At 64.3% G+C, this 24,131-nt stretch overlaps 2 protein-coding genes across 2 annotated transcripts; one reads left to right on the top strand and one right to left on the bottom strand.

The window, feature by feature from the left end:
* Positions 1-818: 818 nt before the first annotated feature.
* ACTR1B (actin related protein 1B) lies at positions 819-12,116 on the bottom strand. The gene is made up of 11 exons (XM_067540299.1): positions 11,971-12,116; positions 8,750-8,814; positions 8,098-8,173; positions 7,547-7,672; positions 6,681-6,805; positions 5,889-6,105; positions 5,344-5,436; positions 4,717-4,891; positions 3,457-3,518; positions 3,016-3,056; positions 819-2,618 (listed from the first exon to the last, which is right to left on the bottom strand). Exons 1-11 carry the CDS (start codon positions 12,016-12,018, stop codon positions 2,516-2,518), a joined length of 1,131 nt encoding a protein of 376 aa, XP_067396400.1. The 5' UTR covers positions 12,019-12,116; the 3' UTR covers positions 819-2,515.
* Positions 12,117-14,080: 1,964 nt separating this feature from the next.
* On the top strand, positions 14,081-17,563 carry LOC137147895 (E3 ubiquitin-protein ligase MARCHF5-like). The gene is made up of 6 exons (XM_067540300.1): positions 14,081-14,272; positions 14,807-15,009; positions 15,380-15,510; positions 15,841-16,024; positions 16,317-16,486; positions 16,873-17,563. The coding sequence occupies exons 1-6, from the start codon at positions 14,250-14,252 to the stop codon at positions 17,017-17,019; spliced, it is 858 nt and encodes a 285-aa protein (XP_067396401.1). The 5' UTR covers positions 14,081-14,249; the 3' UTR covers positions 17,020-17,563.
* Positions 17,564-24,131: the final 6,568 nt, after the last annotated feature.

Raw genomic sequence — 24,131 nt, forward strand, 5'->3', positions numbered from 1 at the left:
GGGCTCGGGAGTACAGCCAGGCCCCACCTAAGCCTCTGCCCGCTGCAGCTCCTGCCTGGCATGGCTGTGGGTAACTATGATGGCAGGGACAAGTGGGGCTGCAGCCTGGCATTCCCCATGGGGGGTAGCCACCTGGCTGGTGGCTGCAGGGCACAGGCTGCCTGGGCCGTGTAGACAGTCCTGGAAGATGGCTCATGTCCTGCTGGGCTGCCCTGGCTGCTGGGGCAGGGAGCGGCAGAGGAAGGGGAGCACCCGGGGCTGGGGTAACGGGGGGCTGGATGGCAGAGGGGCCAGGCAAGCCTGGTCACCCAGGCTGTGGAGGGAGATGGCCTGGGGCCACTGGAGCCTGGCTGGGCTGTTAAGGGCCATGTCCCCTGCTGCAGGCCTAGGCTGCCCCACGGCACTGTTCCTGAGCAGAACCCCCAGGCCCAGCTCCCCCCTCCTGCACCCGACTCTGGGCGAGTTTAGGGAGAAGCCGGCATGGTTCCCCCTGCTGCTCCTTGTGGCATTGCGGGGGTGTGGGCATGGAGCAGCCTGGGCCAGGGAGCCCTGTGCATGGCTGGTACCAGGTGGCAGGGACTGTGCCAGGGCTGGGGCCAAGCCCTGGGAGAAGCTGGTGCCAGGAGCCAGCCTAGGCAGGCATGGACCCACCTGGAGCGTGGTGCCAGGTGCAGCCCAGCACAGGTTGGGTGAGTGGGGGGCAGAATCACTTAGTGTCCAGGGTGGGGGGAAGAAATGCAGCCACTGGTTGTGTTGTCCCAGCCGGGGTGGGCCTGTGCTGAGGGCAGCTCCTGTCCTGGCTGGGCACAGGCCCTTGAGTGGGTGGGTGGGGAGGCTAACCAGCAGCCCCTGAGGCAGAGGTGGGGCCCTGTTGGCACGGAGCCCTTCACCTGCCCTGGGCTCAGCTCAGGAGGCCCCGAGGTCGCCCCCTTGTGCATGCCAGGCAGGGACAATTTTGCACCTGCCCACCCCAGCCAGGCCCCCAGATCCTGGGGCAGAGTGAGGCAGGAGAGGTGTGCACAGCCTCTGGTGAAAGCCCTGGCCCTGCTGCAGGAGCTGCGGTGGGTCTCTGCTTCGGCATGAGCCCCTGGGGCCGTTAATCCTTCATCCGAGCCCCGGGCAGCCAGGCCGGTCCCCGAGCGCAGCATCCCCCCGCCTGGCCCTGCCCAGAGACGCACGCAGCGCACGGCCAGTAAGTTATAATTACTATAATGAATTTACAAAAAAAAATACAGGCAACTGTGTTCAGTTTGTACATTGCAGGCGGCCTCCAGCAGAACCACACACAGGCCAGGAGGGCGGGACTGAGCTGAGCTCCGCCCCTCCAGGTGCCCACAGCCCCTCCCTCGCTCTGGGGCAGGTGACTGAGTTGCTGCCATTTAAAGGAAGTGAAGGGGTTCACCCCTTTCCAATCCAAGGCTGTACCTGCCTGCCCAGGGGCACCCACCTACTCGCGCCAATGGGGCAGGTGGTACCTTCCTTGGCAGCCAGGCGTACCACCGCCCTGCCCATGGGGGGCTCCCGGGTCCCCCTCCAGCCCCAGGGCCTGGGGAACAGGGCAAGTGGCCATGGCAAGCCGGCACGGAGGCACCCCACGGCGGCTGCTCTCCGGGTGCTGCTGGCAGGCCCGGCGAGGTAGGAAATGAGCCAGGGGCTGAATGACCGTGACACTGTCCCTGGAGGGGGGGGCAGCACCCACAGCCCCAGCTGGCCATGCCCCAGTCCATGCGAGGGAGCAGAGCCTGCCCCATCACCCGGAGCAGCCCGGCTGGACAGGGCCCACCCCACACTGGGAGGGGGGAAGTCAGTGCTGCATCCAGGGCTTTGTACCAGGCCTCAGGGGTGGCTCTGCCCCCCCCCGGAGCAGCAGGGGCTGAGGCCAGTCGGGGGGCCTGGCCAAGAGGAGTGGGGCTGGATCCATGCACCCCAGCTGCCTTCTCGGGCCAGACCCAGCTTCTAGCCTGGGACCACGAGCCCCACTGAGCTCCGTCTCCCCTCAGGATGAAGCCCAGCTCCCAGGGGGTCACGGCCCCCGGCTGCCCCACACTCACTGAGCACGGGGGGGCCTCCAGCCCCAGAGAGCCCACAGCTAAGGCACCCGGCTCCACGCAGCACCAGAGCCGAGCCCCCGCAGCGGGAGAGGGGGCAGGAGGCATGAAGCCCTGGCTCCAGGGGCTCCGAGCAGCTGGGCTGTGGCTGGAGACAGCAGCGCAAAGACCTGGCGCTTCCAGCGGGCGAGAACTCAGCAGCTCTGCCCATCCTTGCAGGCGCAGGGAGGGGAGCGCAGCTGGGGGAGAAGAGGCCTGGCCTGGGGGCCGGGTGTGCAGATGAGGGGCGCTGATGGAGGCCAGGGGGTGGGGGAGCTGCCCTGCCCGCCCAGGGCCGCAGACAGTGAGGGCGAGGCCCTGGGGGTGGGGCTGGCGCTAGCAGCCCTAGATTGGAAAGGGGGACACGCCCCGGCCAAGCTCCCCCAGCCACCAGCTGCGCCCACCCCTCTCCAGCCCTGGCCCGGTGCCTAGAACGTCTTGCGGTGGATGGCCCGCGCCCCGTCTTCCTCGTACTCCTTCTTGGACACCCACATCTTCTTGAAGGTGTCCAGCGAGGCCAGGATGGAGCCGCTGCAAAGAGAGCCAGAGTCAGCGGGGGCCGGAGGCACATGCCCCCCCACAGCCCTGGCGGGGATGGGGCATAGCACCGGGCCGCCCCTGCCCAGCACCCCCGACCTCCTGCAGGGGACAGAGGGCTCCTGTCCCCATCCCTCTGCCAGCCTCCTTAGATCAGGACCGGGCTGTCCTGGGCCCAGCACAGCTCCCTCACCCCCCATCCCCAGGCCATGCAGAGGGCACCCGCGCCAGGGGCACCTGCCCCCCATGATCTAGAGTCACCGGAAGCCAGGCCCGGCTGGACAAATCTCCCTTCCCCCCCAGCGGGTGGGGCCGGAGCAGAGAAGCCCCTTTGGGGGCCGGGTCCCAGAGCGGACGAGGCCCCATCAGCTGCCCCGGAGCAGCCACTCACCCGATCCACGTGGAGTACAACCGCTCCTGCGGTGCCGAGATCTGGAAGAAAGCAGAGGGTCAGCCCCCCACCGCTCCCAGGAACGGGCTGACGGGACTGCCCTGCCCTGCCCTGGACACCCTCCCCCCCCTCACACTGCCCCACTAGGCACCCCATCTCTGGGCCCACCCTTATCACAGGCAGGATTCCCTGGAGCCCCAGGTGGACCCACTGGGTCAGCAAATCACAGCAGAGCGGGCAGGGGGCTGGGCCCGGGGCAATTAGCCCCACACACACAGTAGCTTCGTACCCCAGTGGGGAGGCAGCAGGGCCAGGGCGATCGCAGGAGCAGCGAGGGGCTGGGTCCTGAGGCGAGGCAGGGGGTCCCGCCCTAGGGCCGGGCAAGCAGCAGGAGTGAGGCTGGGGGGCGGTGGGGGTCCCTGGGTGATCACCAAACCTCACCTTAATTTTGACGTCCTTTGGGGCGAGTTTCTTCACCTCGCTGAGCAGCCGGTCGCCGAACCCTGAAGGGGAGACACGGGCATTAACCCAGGCCCTGGCTGCCTCCCAGCGGGAATTAGCCCCGTTCTCAGCCCCTCCCAGCGCGCCGGCCTCGCGGGCTGCACGGCTGGGAACACAGGACAGGTCTGGGGGCTCCCCGCGCCCGCACCCTCCTGAGGGCCGGGGGCTGAGCTGTGCCCGCCTTCGAGCGCTGTGTCAGCGCTGGCTGCGTTGCCTGGCAGAAGCTGGCCCGAGGAGCCAGCTGGGCCACCCGCTTTCCATGCAGGTGGCCGGGTGGCCGACGAGAGCCCAGCTCCAGAGCTGCCCCCGTGTGCAGAGACCCCGGCCATGGCAAAGGGCCTGGCACCGATTCCACCTGTCAGCGCCAGGCCCTCACATAGCCAGCTGTGGGCACAGGCTCAGGGCGTCCCCCGGCTGAGGTGAGAGCGCCCTCTAGTGGGCACCTGAACCTAGGTCCCGAACCTGCCACTGACTCACTGGGGGAACCACGTGACTCAGTTTCCCCCTCTGCACACTGGGGATTCCCTGGCACCGAGGGATCATCGCTGTTAGGAAAGGCAGCGGGAGCTGGGGCCTTCCACCCTTCGGGACGGCTCAGGCACCGTCACGTTAACGAGCTCATAGGAGGAAGATGCTTCCCACAGGCTCTGATGAAGACCTGTCTCCATGGGGCGGAGCGTGTGAGGTCATCAGAGCCCCCCTCGCTCCCCCCGCTGCTGCGCTGTCCCTAGCCGGAGGATCAGGAGAGTTAGTGCCAGTCGCCCTGACTAGACGGAGCCACACGACTCCTTCTCGGCCCTGCTGGACAGCCGCCATGGCAGAGAGGTGAGGTGAGGCCATTCCATACCCCAGCTCCGCCCCCAGCGCCCCCCAATCCCACGGTGGGGGGCCCAGACTTTCCACTGTCGAAGCAGGAGGGAGCTTCACGGCCCAGCCCGGGGGTAACGGGCGCAGTGCTACAGGCCCAGCCGCAGGCGTCAGGGCAGAGACTCAGCCCCACGGGGGTCAGGAAGGAATCCCCCTGTCTTGTCAGACTGAGGGGGTCGGGGGTCTCCCTGCCCCTGAAGGCCCAAGCGGGTGCCAGGCTGGATGGGCCAAGGAAGGCAAAGCCTGGCTTAGTGTCCTGTGCCCGCTGCAGGCCGCGGGGGCGCGATGAGGGAACGCCCTGTGGGATAGAGGGAGCCGTGCGGGGCTCCGTACCTTTGAAGAGCGTGGAGCCGCCGGACAGCACAATGTTGGCGAAGAGCGTCCGCCGCAGGTCCATGTCGGATTTCTGGATGGCGAACGCCAGCACCTCGTGGATGCCTTCGCTCTCGTCCCCCACCAGGTCCGGCTGGAAGAGCAGCTCGGGGGCTCGGAAGCGGGCCGGGCCCACCTGCCGGAGAGCGGCGTGAGCGCCACACAGCAGGGGAGCAGCTCCCCCGGTTACTGGGGCGTTGGCTGACGCTGTGCCAGGAGCCCCAGGAGCTGGGGGGCACGGGGGAAGGACGGCATGGGGGTGTAGCTTCAGGGACCTCGCCGGGCTCCTAAATCTCTGCCTGGAGGGAGCAGCCCCAGGAGGGCGGGTGCGCTGCACAGAGGCACCGAGCCGCGTCGCACCCGGAGCCGGCCCCCGCGGCAGAAGGATGGAACTCCCCGCTCCAGACTCTGCTGCCCAAGACACGGGGCGCCACCTGCCCTGGGGACCGCGATGCCGCCCCAGCTGGCGCACCGGGCCCAGCTCCCTGAGCCATCGCGCACAACCAGCTGGCAAGGAACCAAAGCCGGCCCTGGCCAAGGGGATCTCCCGACCAGCCCACGCCCAGAGATTCCCCCTCCAGCACTCACATCCAGCGTGCTCCCGTCCGGCAGGGTGTACTGCACCTTCTCCATCTCCAGCGCCTCGTCCTTCTGGGGGTTAATGGACAGGTAGCAGGCCCGCTGTTCCAGGGGGAGAGCAGGTGAGTGGGTGGCCGGGAATTACCCCCATCCCTCCTGCAGAACACAGACCCCCCACCCTGCTCCTGGCCTCCCCGAGAACAGACACAACCACCCCATCTCCCCCCAGCCAGGAGGTTCAGAGCCTCTGACCCATCAGGGACCCCCACTCCCAGGGCCGTTCTCCCCATGCCACCACCCAGGGCCGAGGCACAGCCGGGCAGGGCAGAGCTGGACCTGGCGGGGGTCTGAAAGTTACGGTGCTGGGTTTCTCCCGCTCCGGCACCGCTCAGCCACCCCACCTGCATGGACAGTGAGATGCCTGGGACCAGCCCCGGGGGCTGTCAGACTCCGCCAGAGTCTGGTGCATTTCCCTGCCCGGGGTCCCTCCAGGCAGCACTGACCCCGGGGAGACACCGGTGCGAGTCCCCGGGGTTCACCAACCCCCCCCGTACCTCCTTGATCATCTTGACCACTTCGAACTCGGCCGAGGTGTGGAAGTCGTAGCCTTCCTTGCGCAGCAGCAGACGCAAGTAGCGCGAGACGTCCCGCCCGGCGACGTCCACCCGCATGATGGAGTGCGGCATGGCAAAGCCCTCGTAGATGGGCACCGCGTGCGTGACGCCGTCCCCCGCGTCCAGCACCACCCCCGTCGTGCGGCCCGTGGCATAGCTGGGGCAGAGGGAGACACCAAGACCCTCATGAGTTCGAGGGTCAGAGCTGACCGGCGCTTGGAGATCCCCAGCGAGCGCCCAGCGCGGTTCGGCTGAACAGGCGGCTTAAGTCAGATCACCCCTTCCAGCCCGAGAATGCCCCTGAGACAGGGCACACACCAGGCAAGCAAGGGCTTCGTCCCACGACTACGAGGCGGCCACCTCTGGGGAGCAACGGAGCAGCTGTTAACAGCCCCCAGCAACGCGGTGAGAGGCCAGGCTGTTCAGGCACCTTAACTGCCGTGGCAGAGGGTCAGTCCCAGACAGGAGCTGCACCGGGGCGAAGGACGCTGCGGATTTAGTGGCGATCACAAGCAGTCAGGGGCTGATTTCAGAGCATCTGAAAGACGTCCCCTCTATCCCCACACTGAGGCACTGGGCCAGCACTGACTGATGGACAGCGCCTCCTACTGACCCTCCCGCTCCCTGCAGCGCCTAGGTGCTGGTGAGGGCTCCCCAAGCTCCCAGCGGCCTGACTGCGCCGGACTCCCAGCCAGCAGCCCGCGGGCGCAGAGGGCAGGGCCCGGTACTCACAGACTGAGGACGGCCTGCATGGAGATGAAAAGCGCTGGAACGTTGAAGGTCTCGAAGAAAACCTCGGCCGCCTTCTCGCGGTTCTTGCAGGGGTTCAGGGGGGCTTCCGTCAGGAGAACCGGGTGCTGGGGACAGGGCATGCCATTAGCAGAGGCACAGGAAGGGAATCACCTCCAGGCCAGTGGTTCAGGCTATACAAACTCCCGGCTCGGGGTCTGAGCCTGCTGCCCGGGGAAGTGCCTTGTGGACAGGCCTGGGCAGAGGGTGCCAGTGGTGCCAGGGCCAAGCAGAGCCCCAGACCCGGAGCAGTTCAGGACCCGCCTGGCATAGCAGAATACAGGCCAGCCAGGGGGCTGGAGCCTTTCTCCCGCAAGTCACCACCAGCTCAAACACGGCCCAGACGGAGGGATAGAATTCACCTCCCCAGAGTCGCTCAGCGCCTGATGACGGGTGTGGGGGGGTCTCAGGCCAGGTGTCCAAGTCAGCCCCCTGCTCCCATTGCTCTAGGAGGGCACCTGGCCGTTGACTCCAAACAGATGGACCAGGAGAGAGACCAAACTCCCAGGGGAGGAGTGGGGGGATCTGGGTCCTTCCACAGCGTGGGGCTGGGGGACAACGATAGGGAAACTGGGCCTGGTGCCAACTGGGCCGTGCATGCTCTGGGGCGGGGAGTCTGGCACCGGACCCACATTGAGGGGATCGTGCCAGGCAGCAGATGGCCCCACACCCCCGTATACCCAGCACCCCACTGGCGTTCAGCTCAGGTTCCTGGGACAGTTCTCGCCCAGGCAGGGAGGGTGTCACATGCAGTCACATGATCTGTGTCCGTCCCAGAGACCCCCAGGCCGGGCCGGCAGCCCCGTTACCTCTTCGGAGAAGGTCTGCAGCTGGTCCTTGGAGTACACGTACTGCCAGATCCGCTCCATGTCGTTCCAGTCACGGACAATGCCGTGCTCCATGGGGTAGCGGATGGACAGCAGGCCCCGGTGCTCCTGCCGGCAGAGAGACATGACACACCTGGAGCGTCCGGCAGCACAGCGCCCCCCAGTGCCATCACCCCCTCCCCGCAGCACCGGGGTGAGACCGCTAGGGGACACTAGTCCCGCCCCAGCCCGGCGTGGGTGTCCTGGGAGGCAGAGCCACTACAGCCGCTCTCCGGGGGCCTGGCTCTGCGGGGCAGCCCAACGGGACACACGGGATGGCCCAGGCGGGGCCAAGGCACCGCGTCCTGCCCACCGGCTCAGCCCACGGCCCGCACACTTCCCACAACACAGCTGGCCACCTTTGACCCCAGCCGCTGCCCTGAAGCTGGAGATCTGCCCAGCCGAGCTTCCGCCCAAGGTCCAGCCTGGGCCGGAAAACAGGAGGGAGGGGGAAAGCCCCCAAGAAGCCAGAGCGGGCTGGGGTGCAGCATTACCTCTGCTTTGGGGCCGATGAAGAGATCCCCCTCCAGCGCCCCCGCCATGACCCGGACGTGCTTTGGGCGCCCCACACTGGCGAGAGAGAGAACCAGTTAGTGGGGCTGCAGCTCACCCGGCCCCCCGTAGCCTCTGTCATGAGGTGCCGGATAGCAAAGAACCCCACCCGCCCCGTGGGGAGGAGATGGGCCTTGCTGTCACAATGAGGGGGCAGAGAGGTTGAGGGGCTGGCAGACCCCACCCCCAACTCTGCAGGGGTTGGGGGGGCCAGATCAGCCAGGCTGGGGCAGGCCAGGGGTGAAACAGACAAGACTGATCGGTGGTGTTCATCACTCGCCAGGTCCCCGATCTGACCTGGCTCTGGGCGAGTGGCCTGAAGCCTGGCTGGCCCCCGAGGATGCAGCTCCGGGCCCGGGGTGGAGGCGCCGTAACATACAAGCTCTTTCTGACGCAGCCCTGCACCGCGCAGCATGAGAAGGTGCTCTGCCCTCCCCTCCCCTCCCCTCAAGTTTTAGGCCTTGATGCTGCTCCCAGGGACTTCGCTGGAGTTACTGGTGTGACCCCGCCATCCTTCCCGCTTCAGCACAGCCGCTGGGGCCGAGATGAGGCACAGACGCTGGCAACGGGACCCGTCCGGGCGGAGGCACTCACTAGTTTGGGAAGCAGTATTTCGGGATCTGATCACCAGCAAAACCAGCCTTGACGACCCCTGAACCCTGCGGGGAAAAACCCAAACAGCTGTTAAGAAACCCATTTACCAGTTAAGTCATCACGGGGTCACCAGCCCTCTGACCGGGAACGCCCAGGACAAGACCCCGACATTTAGAACGGACGGCCCGGTGGTTAGAGTGTTTGCCTGGCCCAAATCCCAGAGACTCCCTGTGTGTCCCTGACCAAGCCCTTTATTCTTCCTGGATCTGTGCCACATGGGAGCCAGCCCTACCCCCCAGGCGGGTGAGGATGAATACATTAGGGATTTGAGGCGCTCAGACACGACAGTGATGGGGACCAAGATGGCTCAGACCCCCAGCAGCCCCTCCGCTCCTTAAAGCCGAAGCTAACGATCTGTTTCTCCATCCCTGCTTTGGAGATGAGGAAAGTTGATTTGTCAGTTTCCCATCTGCTCCTCCTCAGTTTTACTTCAGCAGCTTAGGGACAGGAGCAGGATCCAGCAGCATCTGGGTCACTAACTGACGCTTCCCGGGCTCCCCGAGGTGACTCGCTACCACTTGCTCCCAGCAGGTGGGAGCGGGGTTACTATTCTCGCTTCGTAAATGGGGAAGCGACATGCTCAAGGTCATGCGGAATCAGTGGCGGCCCCAGAAGTAGAATCCTCCTAGTCGCAAGAATGTAAGAACGGCCAGACCATGTCAGACCAATGGTGCAGCGAGCCCAGCGTCCTGTCGCCCGACTGCAGCCGGCGCCAGGTGCTTCAGAGGGAATGAACAGAACAGGGCATCAGCGAGTGATCCAGCCTGTCGGCCACTCCCTACTTCTGGCAGTCAAGGGTCAGGGACACCGGGAGAATGGGGCTGCGTCCCTGACCATCTTGGCTAATAGCCATCGATGGAGTTATCCACCAGGAACTTCTCTAATTCTTTTTTGAGCCCAGTTATGGTTTTGGCCTTCCTGACGTCCCCTGGCAATCAGTTGTCCAGGCTGACTGTGCGCTGCGCGAAGAAATGCCGCCTTATAGTGGTTTTCAACCTGCTGCCTGTTAATTTCATTGGTGACCCCTGATTCTTGTTTTCTGTGAAGGCGTAAACAGTTAACAAGACCATCCCTGCTGCACTGAGGGGGTCCCCCTTTTAGGGGGCCAAAGATAGAGGTTTCCTGCTTCTGCAGACTGAAGGCTGGCTGCATCCTGCCCAGCCCAGAGGAAGACGCTGCTGGGAAGCCAAGCCTGCTCTAAAACACCCTTTGAATCCTGACGTTTAATTGAACATTGCATCTCAGCAGCAGCCACTGAAAACCCCACTGTAAACACATTGGCCCCCTGGGAGGGGCACAGTCAACGGAGGCCAGCTCTGCTCTGCCAGCCTCCCAGGAACGGCTCCAAAATCCATTTCTGGCTCTTTGCCCCATTACAAATGATTCACAGCATGAGCAAGCAAGGCACTTCCACAGCCACACCCTTTCCCTGCATGACACACATACAGGGCAAATCCAGCTGTCTGGCACCATCTGTGCATACGAGCACATGTAAAGCCACACTGCCAAAGAAAATAAGCCACCGGTGCCCCAGAATTAGCCTGCTTGGGGTCCCTGCCGTCATATGCAAAGAAGAAACCAAGCATGTCACATTCTACAGTCACAGAAACCTTCATCCCAGCCAGATGACATGGAGACGTCAAGAACTCTGCATGACATGCGAGTTTGCTAGATGTAGGCAACATCGCCACCCCGCTTTGCAGCACCCAGGTGTTACAGAAACCCATAGGAATTAGCGGCAGCTCCATCGCTGACAAGGCGTGGCTGCATCTAAACATCTGGTGCAACACAACTCAGCGCACTTGGCTCCACAGAGGGAAGAGATCTAAGGAAAGCTTCTCCAAAGCAGCATGCAGATGGGTCTCCATCTACAGCGCCACTGGGCCATGGATTCAGAAGCGGGGACACCTCAGCGATGGCTGCTCCAAAAGCCCGGCAGGGTTTTTCTAGCCAAGTTCCACACCTGAAAACCCGCACAGAGACTCTTTCAACCCGTGCGGCTCTAGGAGAAGGCATTGGGCCGAGAAGAACAAGCCACACGCAGCAAACAGCAGCTAGGAAAAAGGGAAAGCAGAGGCCGTTCAAAAACGGAGGCGGACGGTTATGAACCAAAGCAACCAACAGAAGTGAGAGCATCCATACAGTAAAGAACTGGATGGAAAACTTGGCTCGGCTTAATCAACTATCCAGCAACAAGGAGACGAAGCCCTGACAGGGAGAAGGGTATTACACCGCCACAGACCAGGCCCAATCCCAACTAGAGGCTGAATGCTTCGGGATGCTATGCCAGCCGGAGCAGCATGGGCAGAAAGCACAGGCCCTGGCTCCCCAGCTGTGGTTGAGGGTTGCTGGAGATCTGTGGAACGGGGAGTTTTGAGAGCCAAGCAGGGGTGTGGTTTGGGGAAGGCGACAGGGCCTCCTGTGAAGCGGCCCTCAGCGCAAACATCGGCCTGCCTCTGCTCTAGCCAAAGGGAGCGTTTTGCTCTGGGTTCTGGACGCTGACACAGCAAGAAGGCCTTTCCGCCAGCCGCGCAAGGCGCTGTACACAAGAGGGGGGTTCCAGCTCGCTACAAATCAGGCTCACGCAGGCGAGAAGGGATCCCCAGCGTTGGCTCTTGGACGTGCTCTCGGGGCAGGACCGGGCAGGAGGGAGAGGTTCGTTAGCGACAGTAAAGTGCGTCAGGGTGGGACTTCCAACGCGCAGCCGGCCTGGAGCGCGCCCAACGCTGCTGGGCACCGCTGCAAATCCGCCCTGGTCCCTTGCGCCGCAGCAGCGCCCGCGCCAGGGGCCTGCCATAGCTACAGCTGCGGTCCCCGCGCCGGGGGCCTGCCCTCCCCACAGCGAGCGGGGCCGGGGTCAGGGCGGGGCACCCAGCTGGTCAGGGCAGTGCCCCCTGCCCGGGCACGGGCAGCCACGCATCGGGGGGGGGGGGCATGTCATACGCCAGGATCCTCCCCCCCATCGTGCCCCAGTGATGGTGACCCCATCCCAGCCCGCCCCACCCCCACGGGGCCTGGCCCCCCAAGTCCAGCCCGCCCCACCCCCACGGGGCCTGGCCCCCCAAGTCCAGCCCGCCCAGCCCAGCTCCCCCCCCGGCCCAACACGCCCAGCCCCCCCGGCCCTGCCCCCCATCAGCCCCCCCTCTGCCGGGCCGGCTCACGTTGTCGATGACCACGGGCTGGTTGGCGATGATGTCGTAGGACTCCATGGCCGGGCCGGCGGGGGCGGGGCGGGGCGGGGCCGGCGGGGGACGCGGCTCCGGGCTCGGCTCAGTCACACTCGACGCGGCGCCCCGCAACCAACCAACCAACCCAGCCCGCTGCCCCTGCGCAACCAAACCGGCCCTCGGGAGCCGCTCAAGGGGCGGGGCCCCGCCCAGCCAATCGGCGCCTCCTTTGGGCCGGAGTGACAGGCGGAAGCCGAACGGGGGGCCGCGGGAGAGGCGGGGCGGCGGGTTTGACAGCCGGCCAATGAGGCGCGGCGGCGGGGCGGGCCTTCCGCATCAAGCCTGGTTGCGCGGCGTAGGGGGGATGATGTCACGGCTCTGCTCTTAAGGGGCCAGTGCGCTGTTCTCTCGCGTGGCGAGGAGACAAAAGGCGCATGCGCATACGCGCCCCACCCGCTTCCTCCACTGCCTACACCCACTCGTGGGTGTCACGAGCCACCCATGCCCCATTGCATTATGGGTATCGGTACTGGCCCACCCACTGCCGCAGGCAGGCGGTGCTGGGCCAGGCTAGGGGTGCCTGGGCTAATGGGGGGCCCCAGACGGCCGGGTTAGAGCAGATGATCAGGATGGTCCTGTCTGGCCTAAAAGTCTGTAACCCTAAATGCAGCCACCTCCCCGTGCACCAGGGAGCAGGGGGCTGGGGCAGCCTTGCTACTCTGGCTTTGTACAGCACCCAGCACCAGGGGGGACTGCACCTGGCCGGGTCAAGACAAATCCATCGTAACGGGTTAAGCAAAGCCGGGCCCCTGCACCTCTGCACTGCCTGCCCCAAACAGCCATGCAGCATGACGTGCCCGGTTAAACTGCTGCTGCGTTCCACTCCAGAGCTAGCTGCATTTTGACATATAGGTTGCAACGCACTTCGGAGTAGAACACCCTATGGCAATATAAGCTTCTGTTATGATACGTTCTGCCAAAGGGCAGAGAGCGGGAACACCAGCCGGATCTCTGTTTTCTGGGCAGGCCGGGACGTGAGGGTTAATCACAGAGTGTATTTCTCTGCTGTCTGTGCCCCAGGAACTTCTCTGCACTGGCAATGGGTCCTCATGTGTCTCTTCTCTTGTGCCTCTGATTCCTCATCCCAGACCTGTAGAGCAGGGTCAGCGTGTCCTCTTCCCCAGAGAAAGATCACTTGGCACCCACCAGAGGCTGCAGCGCTGCTGGCCTGGGAGGTCCACGGTAGTTTCCCAGGCAAAGCAGGGCCTCGGCCCCGCCAGCTCCTCTGAGTGAGTGAACCTTTGTGCAGAATGGTTTGCCGGATCAGAGCCAAAACAGGGACATTTTTGAGAGCCTTATGGGAGAGACCCGACAGGGTACGGGAGCTTGTGGGCAAGTTCCCGGAGTTCCCAGCATACCCCTTTCTCCATCCCATGATGCCCTCCAGAGCTCATCGGGTTTGTCACCTTTTTTTTTTAGAAATCCCGCAAACCTGCCTGGCGCTTTTCCAGAGCCTGCGGAAATCTTCCCGGGCTCACAGATGTCACAAACACAGGACGCTCTCTTCTGTAACCGCAGGCCCGGTACTGCAATGACAGGGAACAGGACGATGTCTTTGAGGACCGTTTGCAGAGGGACAGGGTGAAAAACCAGTTCAGCGTTGTTGGTGGCGTCCACGGTGGGCCAGAGAATTGAATGCTGACGGGTGGATGGCGTCGCCATGCGGGTTTGGGACGAGAAGCGGGGGGGCTGCCGAAGTTTGGGGTGGGAAAGGCCGCGTCCCGGGATCTGCGCAGCTGACGCCGGCCAGCCCTGTGTCGCTTCCGGCCTGTGATTGAAATTGGCGAGGTCGGTGCCCGGGCTGGCACCCAAAATGGGGCAAGCCCGGCACCAGGCCTGGGCAGCGCTGGACGCAGTCCCACGCCCTGCCACCTCGCCTGCCGGGTGACCTTGGTCAAGCCCCAGCGCTCTGTGCCTCAGTTTCCCCGTCTGCCAAATGGAGCTACAGATACCGGTTCTGCAGACAGGCAGCCCCTTCCCCGGCTGTGTCTACGCCCGGGCCCCCCGCGGGCTGAACCCGGCTCTGCGCCTACCCCGATCCGGGCCCCGGCGAGGTGGGCTCGGCTCCCCGGGCAGGCCGGGGCGCGGGCTCGGAGCGGAGCGGCCCGAACCGAACCGGCCCAGCCCGAGGCCGCCGCCCCGCGGATCGCGGCTGGCTGCGCTGGCTCGGGCCGGGCCCGCCCCGGGGGTGTGACCGGAGCCCGCCCGCCGCCATGGCCGAGCCGGCCGAGGAGAGGTGAGTGCTGGGCCCGGCCCCGAACCCGAACCCCCCGGGCCGGCCCCGAACCCGAACCCCCCGGGCTGGAGCCGGGCCCGGCCCCCCCGTCCAGCCCCAACCCCCCCCTTTTCTCCCCCCGGGCTGGAGCCGGCCCGTCCCCCCAGCCGGGCCCGGCCTGCCCGCCGTGCGGAAGGCCCTGGGGGCTCCCCTCCTTTGCCCCCCAGCCAGGCCTGGCGCCCTGGGGGCTCCCCTCCCCCTCCTCCCCCCGCCGGCCCAGCGCCCCTTTGGCCAGCTCTGGGGGCAGGTGCCAGGCGGGGGGGGCTGGGCCCAGGAGTGCGGGGGGGGGGGTGCCAGACTGGAGAAGGGGTGCTGGGTCCTGTGAGTGGGCGGAGCCGGCAGCCAAGGGGTGCTGGGTCCCCTAGTGATGCTCTGGCTCTGGGGTGGAGCGGCAGAGGCGCTGGCTGCCCCAGAGATTGGCCCGGGCCCTGCCCAGTGCAGTATCCGGTTGGGGGAGACCCCCTCGGACCCTGACGCGCCCCGTCTCTTGGGCAGGCACTGCTGGGTCTGCTTCGCCACGGAGCGCGAGGACCGGGCGGCCGAGTGGGTCAGCCCCTGCCGCTGCAGAGGCTCCACCAAATGGATCCACCAGGCCTGCCTGCAGCGCTGGCTGGACGAGAAGCAGAAAGGCAACAGCGCGGGCAGCGTGAGCTGCCCCCAGTGTGGCACCGAGTACCGCATCGTCTTCCCCAAGCTGGGTGAGCGGCGGGCAGCGGGCGCGAGCCGGGCTGGGGACCCCTCGGGCCCCGTCTCAGCCCCTCTGCTTCCTGGCTGCGGTTCGTTTTGCCCGGCGGCGCGACCAGCCCGGCGGGGATGGGGTGGGCAAAGGGGTCCATGAGCGTGGGATGATGGGGCTGGGCTGGGTGTGAAGGGGTTAAAGCGGGGGGGGAGACGGGGGATGATTTGCGTGGGGCGCAGAGGTTGGCGCCGTCACGGCCGTGGCTCCTGACCCTGGTGCTTTGCCCGCCTGGCGAGGAAGGGCTAGGGTGCTGCCCGGGTTGGATGAGGGCAGCCCTCGTCCCGGGGGCGGTCTGGAGCCTGCCCACTGAGCGGCTGATGTTCCCGCAGGGCCCCTGGTCTATTTCCTCCACCAGCTGGACCGGGTCCTATCCAGAGTGAGCCCCTTCGCCATGGCCGGCATCGTGGTGGGCACCGTCTACTGGTCGGCCGTCACCTACGGCGCCGTCACGGTGATGCAGGTAACGCGGGGGCAGGAGGGGTGCCCCGGGCCGGGCCTGGATCTTCTGCCAGGCTCTGGAATGGAGCCGAGGGCTGGCGTGGCTCCGTGCGGGTGGGGCCGGGTGCCGGGCTGGCTGCGGGTGGCCGGGGCTGGGGTCTGGCGGGTGACGTGGGCAGGCTGCTGGCGGGAGGCAGCTGGCGCTGCTCGGAGAGCTGAATTGCCCGGTGCCCCCGGCCTGGGCGGGTGACTTGGCGCCACGCTGGCCTTCCTTCCGGGGCCTGACCGGGCCAACGAGGGGGGCCCAGCTCTTGGCCTGGGCGCTGAGCTGCCTCCCCTCCCCCGGCCGCAGGTGGTCGGCCATAAGAAGGGGCTGGATGTGATGGAGCGAGCGGACCCCCTCTTCCTGCTCATGGGGTTGCCCACCATCCCTGTCGTGCTGGTGCTGGGCCGCATGATCCGCTGGGAAGACTACGTGCTGCGCGTCTGGCGGAAGTACTGCGCCAAGCTGCAGCCCCTGCAGGCTCTGATGCCAGGTGGGTGGCACCCGGTGCCCTGGGGCTAGCCAGGGGTGGCGCCGGTGGGGGGGCGGCTTGGCGAGGGGCGGGCCTGGCTGCCATTGCACCGAGGCGGGGGCAGGTTGGCAGTGAAGGGGTTTGAGGGGTGAGGCAGCGGCAGGGGGCAGAGCGCTGGCACGGGCGGTGCAGACGCTGGGGTGGAGGGGTGTGTGTGGTGACGGGGGAGTGGTTGAGATTTGAGCCCCCTCCTGGCAGGGTGGGAGTGACCGATCGCTGCCTCAGTTTCCCCTTCCTTCCCGTGTTTCCCCAGGGATCGGGCGCTCAGTGCCCCAGGGGCCGCTGGCCGAGTCCCGCCACCCGAGCGACCACCTGTCCCTGTCGCGCACGCTGTGCGGCGCCCTGGTGTTCCCCAGCGTTGCCAACCTGGTGGGCAGGCTCCTCTACCGGCGGGTGGACTCCAGCCTGCAGCGCACCATCCTGGTGAGTCCGGGGCAGGGCCCAGTCCCGGAGCTGCTGGAGCTGTCCTGGGCAGGGAGAAGCTCTTCCCTGGCCATGGGGCAGGGCTGAGACCAGCCACGGAGGCCCACGGTGCCCGGGCTGAGTCTCCAGCGGCTGGAGCCAGGTCCATGTTCTGCCGGCTGCCAAGGAAATGACGGGCCGGCCTGGCACAGCCACCCGGTCTGTGCGCGTGGGATCGCCGGGCTGCGGGTGGGGAGTGAGGGGCACTGGCAGAACCGGGGCTGGGGGGAGCCCAGGGCCCGTCCCCGCTGCTCAGTGGGGAGGGTGGGGGGCTGTGATGCTCGGGGGACGCCCAGAGCCGTGGGTCTGGCCCAGCAATCGGCTTCATCCCCTTCCCTCCTCCACAGGGTGGCATCTCCTTTGTGGCCATCAAGGGCGCCCTGAAAGTCTACTTCAGACAGCAACAGCAGCTGCTCCAGGCCAGCCGGCGCATCCTCGACTACCGGGAGCCGGGCCCGGAGCAGGGCACCGCACCCCCGCCTGCAGGCAGCTAGGCCGGAGCCCGGCCCCTCCCCGCCTGCACCCCAGCTCCGTGGCCTCTGTCGGGGGCCCAGCAGCTCCCCGGGCCGGGACCTTCCCTGAGAGAACCCCTTGGTTCTGCCGCTTGATCCCAGCAGGCTGGCAGAGCCCTGCCGCGCCCCCCCAGGCGGCGGGGCTGTCTCCCATCCTTCGCCCGCTTGGGCTGCCCCCTTTATAAATAGCCACTTGAAAGCCGAAGCTTGGTTTAATGGCGCAGGGAGCGTCTGAGGCGTCGTTCGGGGGTCGGGGCGGGGGGAGTTTGGTGTCCCTCGGCCGGCTAGGTTCCTTCTCCCACCCCTGCCCGCTCTGCTCTGTGTCTAAGAGCTGCCACCCCCTGCTCCGAGCCGCTCTCGCCCAGCCAGCCTGGCCTGTTCTTGCCCCTGCCCAGTCCCTGGAGCGATCTCTGGATCGCGGGGGGCCCTGGGTTAGCCCGGAGCTCCCACCCCCTGGCCGCCCTTTGTCTCAGTTCAGGGGCCCCACCGGGCTTAACTCCCACCTCGCCCTCCAGGCCTTTGTCCCCACGCTGGGGGGCTGCTGCTCCGCCTCCTGCCGGGGGGGGCTGGTCCTTGGTTGTCAGGATTCGATGCCCGCTGCTATGGGGATAAGGCCCACTTAGTCCCGGCCAGCTGGGCGCCCTTCGCACCTGTGGCCTAGTCTGCCCGGGGAGCAAAGAGACCTTCCCCCCCAGGTAACAGTGCAGCACATAGGGGAAACTGAGGCACACCCCGGCTTCACAAAAATAGTACAGAAAATCCCCCCCCTTCGTCTGGTTCGTCTGCTGGCTGAGTTTGGGAGCCAAGGGGCCGCCCGGCTCTGGCGCTGCCTGTGGGCCGAGGTCTCTGCCGGTGCAATCACGTTGGGCTGGGAACCGCTGCCCTACCCCTGGGCCTCAGCGTCGCCCCGCGGTGCCCTGTTCCTGTTGCAGCAGCGGGGGGCTGGGGCGCTCAGTTCCTGTGGAAAGGAGCCCCTGGGCAGCTCCCGCCGGTCCCTGAGATCAGAGGCCTCTTGCACCCGCGTCCTTCCCCCTCCTCTGACCCCGCTCCGCTTTGCTGCCAGGCCCACAGACACAGGTGGCCTTCTCCCAAGGGGTTCAGAATCCCATCCCTGTGGCAGCAGGGCGCCCTCTGAGGGGCCAACCCCCCCGTCCTGTCACAGCACAGGACACGCTTCCCCCTCCGCCGGACACCATCCCCAAGAAGAGCCGGGGTTCGGCCCCGCTTGCACCGCCCCGTTGTCCTGCACCTTGCCCCAGCTGCTGGCAGGCTTCGAACCCGGGACCTGTGGGGCTGAAAGCGTGAGCCCCGCCTGGGAGAGGTGAAGGGCGGCGTGCGATGCCTGCTGGCAGATTTACGGACCTACATAGCTGAAGGGGGCTTATGCCAGCTCAGGGGAGGGAGCGTGGCCTAGTGGGTAGTGTGCAACGCTGGCTTGGTCGCTGCCCCCTGTCTGCCAGGGAGGGGGCTTTGGAACTGACCTTCCACGCTGATCCTGGGCAGGGCTGTGGGGCAGCGCCAGGATAGGGCCGCCAACGACCTGGGCTGAAATGTGCTCAGTGCAGGGCAAGGAGAAATCGCCTGCCCGGTCCTGTCGTCCCCCCCAGCCCACTTCATCCCGGTGCTCCCCGCCGCTCGCCCACCCACAGCACCTATTTCCAGCTTGCCCTTGGAAATGGAAAGCAGAGCGCACAGTCGCTATGGAGATGGCACCGTTTCCCTGACAACCCTCGCCATGGAGACTGGAGATTCGGGGCTGGGAACTCCACAGCATTGGGGCACCCGGGTGTGGTGGGACCCGGCCATCCTGGCAACCCCTCCCCGGGCCCATACGGGACAAGGTGGCTCCCGAGGGGCTGGGGTCAGCGGCCCCCCCCCACTTTCTCCCCAGCTTCCCAGGCCTGTCTTCCTCACCCCAGCCACCTTCTGGGTCCAGAGCCCAGGACCCCCTGGCTCCCAGCACCCTTGGGGGGTTCCCGTCCCCCCAGCCAGGCTCCCAGAGATCCCCGCGAGCGCTTGGAGTCACCTTCCTCTCTCCTGAGAGCGCGGGCTACCTGTGCGCCCAGGCTGACTGGACAAAGGGGAAACTGAGGCCCCAAGAGGGAAGGAGACGTAGCCAAGGCCTGACGGCAGGTCGGTGCCAGCGTTGGGTGCCAGGAGTGACCCCACATCTCCGCCCTCCCCGATGGGTGCATGTGAGTCACCAGGCAGCACGGCACGGCCTCCATTAACCTGCCTGCCTTAACCAGCCCATCGCTGGGATGTGTCACGCGTGGTGCCCTGTCGAGGCTGGGCTGGGCTAGCTCTAAAGGGGGGGGGGGCGGCTCCCCGGCCGTTCTGTTCCCTCCAGTCTGGATTCCAGGGTAGCCGTGTGCTTTGCCACCCAGGGCCCCACCCAGCGCTGGCTGTTGTCAGCCCCATTGTACAGCTGGGGAAACTGAGGCACCAAGCAGCAAAACGCCTTGCACAAGGCACGCTGGCGGAGCTGGGAAGCCAGGTGCCCTGAACCCCTCTGTCGTGCTCTGACTTCTAGGCCACGCTCCCCTCCTCTTGTGACGCTCCGGATCCTTTTCCCAGGGTGGCGGATGCTTGCTCAGCACACGGGGAGCAGGCTGATGTCTGAAACAATGACTCCCGGCCTTGGCCCCGGCCCTTCCTCCCCACAGCTGCCCTGGCCTTGGAAGGGCCGGACGTGGCATGCAGGTGCGGTGGCGATGTGAGCTGCTGCTTCTTGTCACCGACTGGGGCTCCCGGGCCTGGCCACGTCATCGGGGCAGCCTTGCCACAGCCCAGCTGTGTGCCCAGCCTGGCCACATTCACACGGCAGCCAAGGCGCCAGGGTCCCAGCCGACACCGGCGCTTAATGTCCTTCCAGCACCGGCTGGACACATCCGCCCCGCTAGCACCGGTCACAGCCAGGACCTGCTGCCAGATCAGACCCACCAGTACACACACACACACGTGCACACACACCCGCATGCACACACCAGACCCACTGGTACACACACACACGGATCAGACCCTCCAACACGCGCACATGGATTCAGACCTTCCAACACACTCACAGGCGCGTGCGCGCACACACACACACACTCTCTCTCTTGGATCAGACCCTCTGCACCTCCAGGGCTGGCAGGTCCCCGAGACCCACCGCCCCCCCCCCCCACGTGCTATCTCTGCCCCATGGGGCTTCAGGTGTCCACTCAGCCTCAGCTGCCAAGCCGTGCCCCACCTGCCAGGATACCCACTGCCCGCTAGCTGTGCCTGGGGCCTCCCGTGGGGTCTCCCAGTGCAGAGCGGAGAGGGCTCGGGGGCATCCTATGGGGGCGTGAGGTCATCCCCAGCCCCTTCTCTGACCAGCCCACTTTCACGGCGGGGTTGGGGCATCCACACGGGCCATGCGCTCCATGGCGTTGCTGGTAAATCAGGGCCAGGAGGGAAGCCTTCTGTCCTCCCCAGAGCCCAGACTAACCAAAGCCAACGCTCGCGAGCTGGCATGCTCAGGCCAGCTGGCCTCAGCTGCCCCGACTCACCAGACACACGATGCTTGTTTAAAGGGGGCTAGCTTCGGGGTCTGGCTCATGGCTGGCTGATTTCCGAGCCCTCTCGACTCATGTTTTCAAATGTTCCTCTGGGCTATTGCGAAAGGCACGCTGGGCTTCTCCTGTGATCACGGGACTCCAGGCGCAGGGGCTTTGAGGCCATCGAGGGGCCAGATCCCCCTACCTGGGGCACAGCACCACACACCGTGGCCCAGCCAGCTCCTGCAGCCCTGGGGCTGAGCAGCAAAGGGGCTCGGCGGAGGGAGGAGGCTGTTGCAGGGGGGTGCTTTGTACCACCCCAGCTGCTTTCCCCTGGAAGCTATAAACTGCCCCCCTGCTCAGCTGCCTCCTACCTTTCTTCCCCAAGGCCCCAGGATGCAGCTGGCTGCTGGGTCCAGGTGTCCCTGGGGCTGCAGGAAGCCGGGGGCGGGAGGTGAGAATTCCTCAGCACAGCTGCCCAGGGAGAGGAAACCACCGTGGCCCAAAATACCCTGCGGTGGGGATGGACGGCAGCCCTTGCGGGATGGGGCCCGAGCCCTGCCGCTGGCCTCTGGGCCCTCACCTGCGTGGGGGAGATTCTAGGGCTTAATGGCTCCATGCCATGGGCGAAAGAGACACACGAGACGGGGGCCAGCTCTGCTCTAGGCAGGTTGGGAACCTCTGTAGAAAGGGTGACACTAAAACCCACATGCTGAGCTCCTGGCGGTCACGGGCTCCCCGCTGCTCCCCTCCCCCCCGGCCCCTTGGAGGAACCGAAACTGAAATCATTACCGAGGGGAGAGTCTGGCTCTCTAGATTAGCGTGTGTACACACTAACAAGCCAGATACAGAACCTGGAAAACGGCCTGGCTGTCGCCTGCTAGCTTCTTTTTTAATCAGTTTCAAGGTTGGCGGGTCACGCCCCCCCCAGATTTTGTGTCATCTGCAAACTTCAGCCGCCACGAGGTTATATTTTCTTTCAGCCCATTAATAAAAATGTTAAATAGTGCAGGGCTAAGAACCGCTCCCTGCGGGATCCCACTGCAAACACGCCCGCTCGATGACAATTCTCCATTTACAGTCACGTTTGGAGACCTATCACTTAGCCAGTTTTCAAGACGTTTAATGTGCGCCATGGTAATTTTATATCGTTCTGTTGTCTTAATCAAAATGTCCCGGGGGACCGAGTCAAACGCCTTACAGAAGTGTAAGTATATTACATCACCACTATTTCCTTTATCAATCCAATTTGTAATCTCAACAAAAAAGCTATCAAGTGACTTTGACAGTATCTAGTTTCCATAACCCCCTGTTGATTGGCATTAATTATATGACCCTCCTTTAATTCTTTATTAATCAAGTCCCATATCAGCCACTCCATTATCTTGCCCGGGATCAATGTTAGACTGACAGGCCCATTATTATCCGGGTCATCCTGTTTACACTTTTTAAATACCGCTGCAACATTAGCTTTCTTCTTGTCTTCTGGCACTTCCCCCGTTTTCCAAGACTTATTGGAAAGCAAGCTCCTGAGCCAATTCTTTTAAAACTCTTGGGTGCACCATGCAAATTATCTGGACCAGCTAATTTTAAAATGTCTAACTTTCGTAGCTGCTGGTTAACATTCTCCAGAGCTACTGGTGGAACGGGAAGATGATACAGTGACGTCATCTGTTCTTTTCCCAAATACAGAACAGAAATATTTACTGACCACATCTGCCTGTGCTGCATTATTAGTGATCATTTTACCATTTCCATCTCACCATGGCCCAATGCCATTGTCAGGATGCTTTTTGTTCCTAATATACTTAAAAATCTCCAAGCAAGGAGCGACTTCTTGTGTGCTTATGGGCCAGGGGGAGTGGAAATGCTGAGAGGGGTTGTACCGTATGGGGAATAGTGGGGCAGGGGGTGGAGGAGAGGAATCCACCAGTCTTCTCTTACATGCTTAAATGTATTGTAATGACCAGGTAATGGAGGTTGCAGAGTGCATTTAAAGGGGGGATCTGGCTGTGTAGATTGTGGTCCTCCTCCACCAGATGGATGCCCCGTGACCCCGTCAGCTGAGCCAAACCTCTGTGGCACAACAAACCTGCATGCCAGGTTGCCATGCCCTTTTAGACTCTGCTTTGGGGCGAGTTTGACCGTGACCCTACTCGGACGCCCGACCGTCTGGGAGCCAGGATCCCCTGCGGAAAGACTCCATCTCCCACCTCTTGAAACGCGGCTGGCGGCGCCCGTCTCCGGACAGCCTCTGCCACCTCCAGACCGGACAGCCCTGATGTAGCGAAGGTAAAACTAACCAGAATCTGAGCTAAGTCATCGCCCTGGCTTGGGTCCATCTCAAGCGCCAGCCTCTCGGGCATGAGCTGGCACCAACTAACCAGAATATCCCCTCCCCCCCCCCCCCGCAGCCCTCTCCGCCCCCCCAAAACTTTCAGGGCTTCTTTCTACATCAGGAAAAAACAGAAAAGAGTCACCAACCCAGCTGGCGTTTAAGACTTCTTGGGCCCTTCCCAGCCTGCTGGCTTTTGGCCACAGGCACATCTACACCCCAGAGAGGGCTGGGTTTGGGAGCCGAGGGTGGTTGGTGGACATCCCTCCCCTAAAATAACCCTCCTGCCTCCATCTGCTCCTACTGGAGACAGCTAGCAGCAGGGCAAACAGCTGGGGCAGGGAAGGGTGAGCCGCAAACTTCGCTGTTCTCTCACCCTGCCGCACCCCAGCTGTTTCTCTCATGCCCCTAGCACATTGTCCCAGGACCCACCTGTGGCCCATTGAGGGGTCGAAATACCTTTGAAGATCTGGCTGTGTTTTTAGTGCGCGTCTGTGTCCAACGGGCCCCCGGCCCTGCCATTATTCCAAGGATGGAAGAGACCGTCCCATCCGGCCCCCTGGCACGGGCCAGAGAGCGTCACCCCAGGGCCCCGCTGCTGAGCCCGTTGATGTGTGTTCGTTCGACGCACCTTCCAGAAAGGCAGCTGGGGCAGGATATGAAGACATCAAAACACGGAGAATCCCCCGCTGCCGTTGGAGTTTGTCCCAATGGTTAGTCACCCTCTCTGGTACAAATCCGGGCCTCGCTACAAACTGGGATTTGTCTGGCTTCACTCCCAGCGCTTAGGTCTTGTTCTGCCATCCTCTGCTGGCTTTAGAAACCCAGCGTTTTCTCCCCCTGAAGGCCCTGATGCACCTTCATCAAGCCCATCTCCGTCTTCCTTCTGCTAAGCCAAAGAGATTGCTTGCCTGAACGCTCCTGCTAGAAAGCCTTTTCCCCAGCCCCCAGGTAATTCTCTGCACTCTCTCCAAATCCTTTTCAAAATGTGGACCCCCAAACTGGATTTGCTATTCCGCTCTCAGTCCCACCAGCACTGGACGGGGGTCTCTAGCTGCTACCTCGATACAGACAATGTGTGTAACAATAGCTCTATGCAAAGCAGACTGACGGGCTGCTTGGATAAATCACAGAGCCAGCTACTTTATTTTTGACACCACACGTCACTGTTCTGGGCGCGCTGACCCACCTGTTGTCTTATTTAAAGGGAGTGACTCGTATTTAATCACCTGGTTTTT

This window comes from Emydura macquarii, unplaced genomic scaffold, assembly GCF_026122565.2.
Source record: "Emydura macquarii macquarii isolate MOO-44397 ecotype Brisbane River unplaced genomic scaffold, CSIRO-AGI_Emac_v2 contig_573, whole genome shotgun sequence".
In the NCBI taxonomy this organism is placed as follows: Eukaryota; Metazoa; Chordata; order Testudines; family Chelidae; genus Emydura; species Emydura macquarii.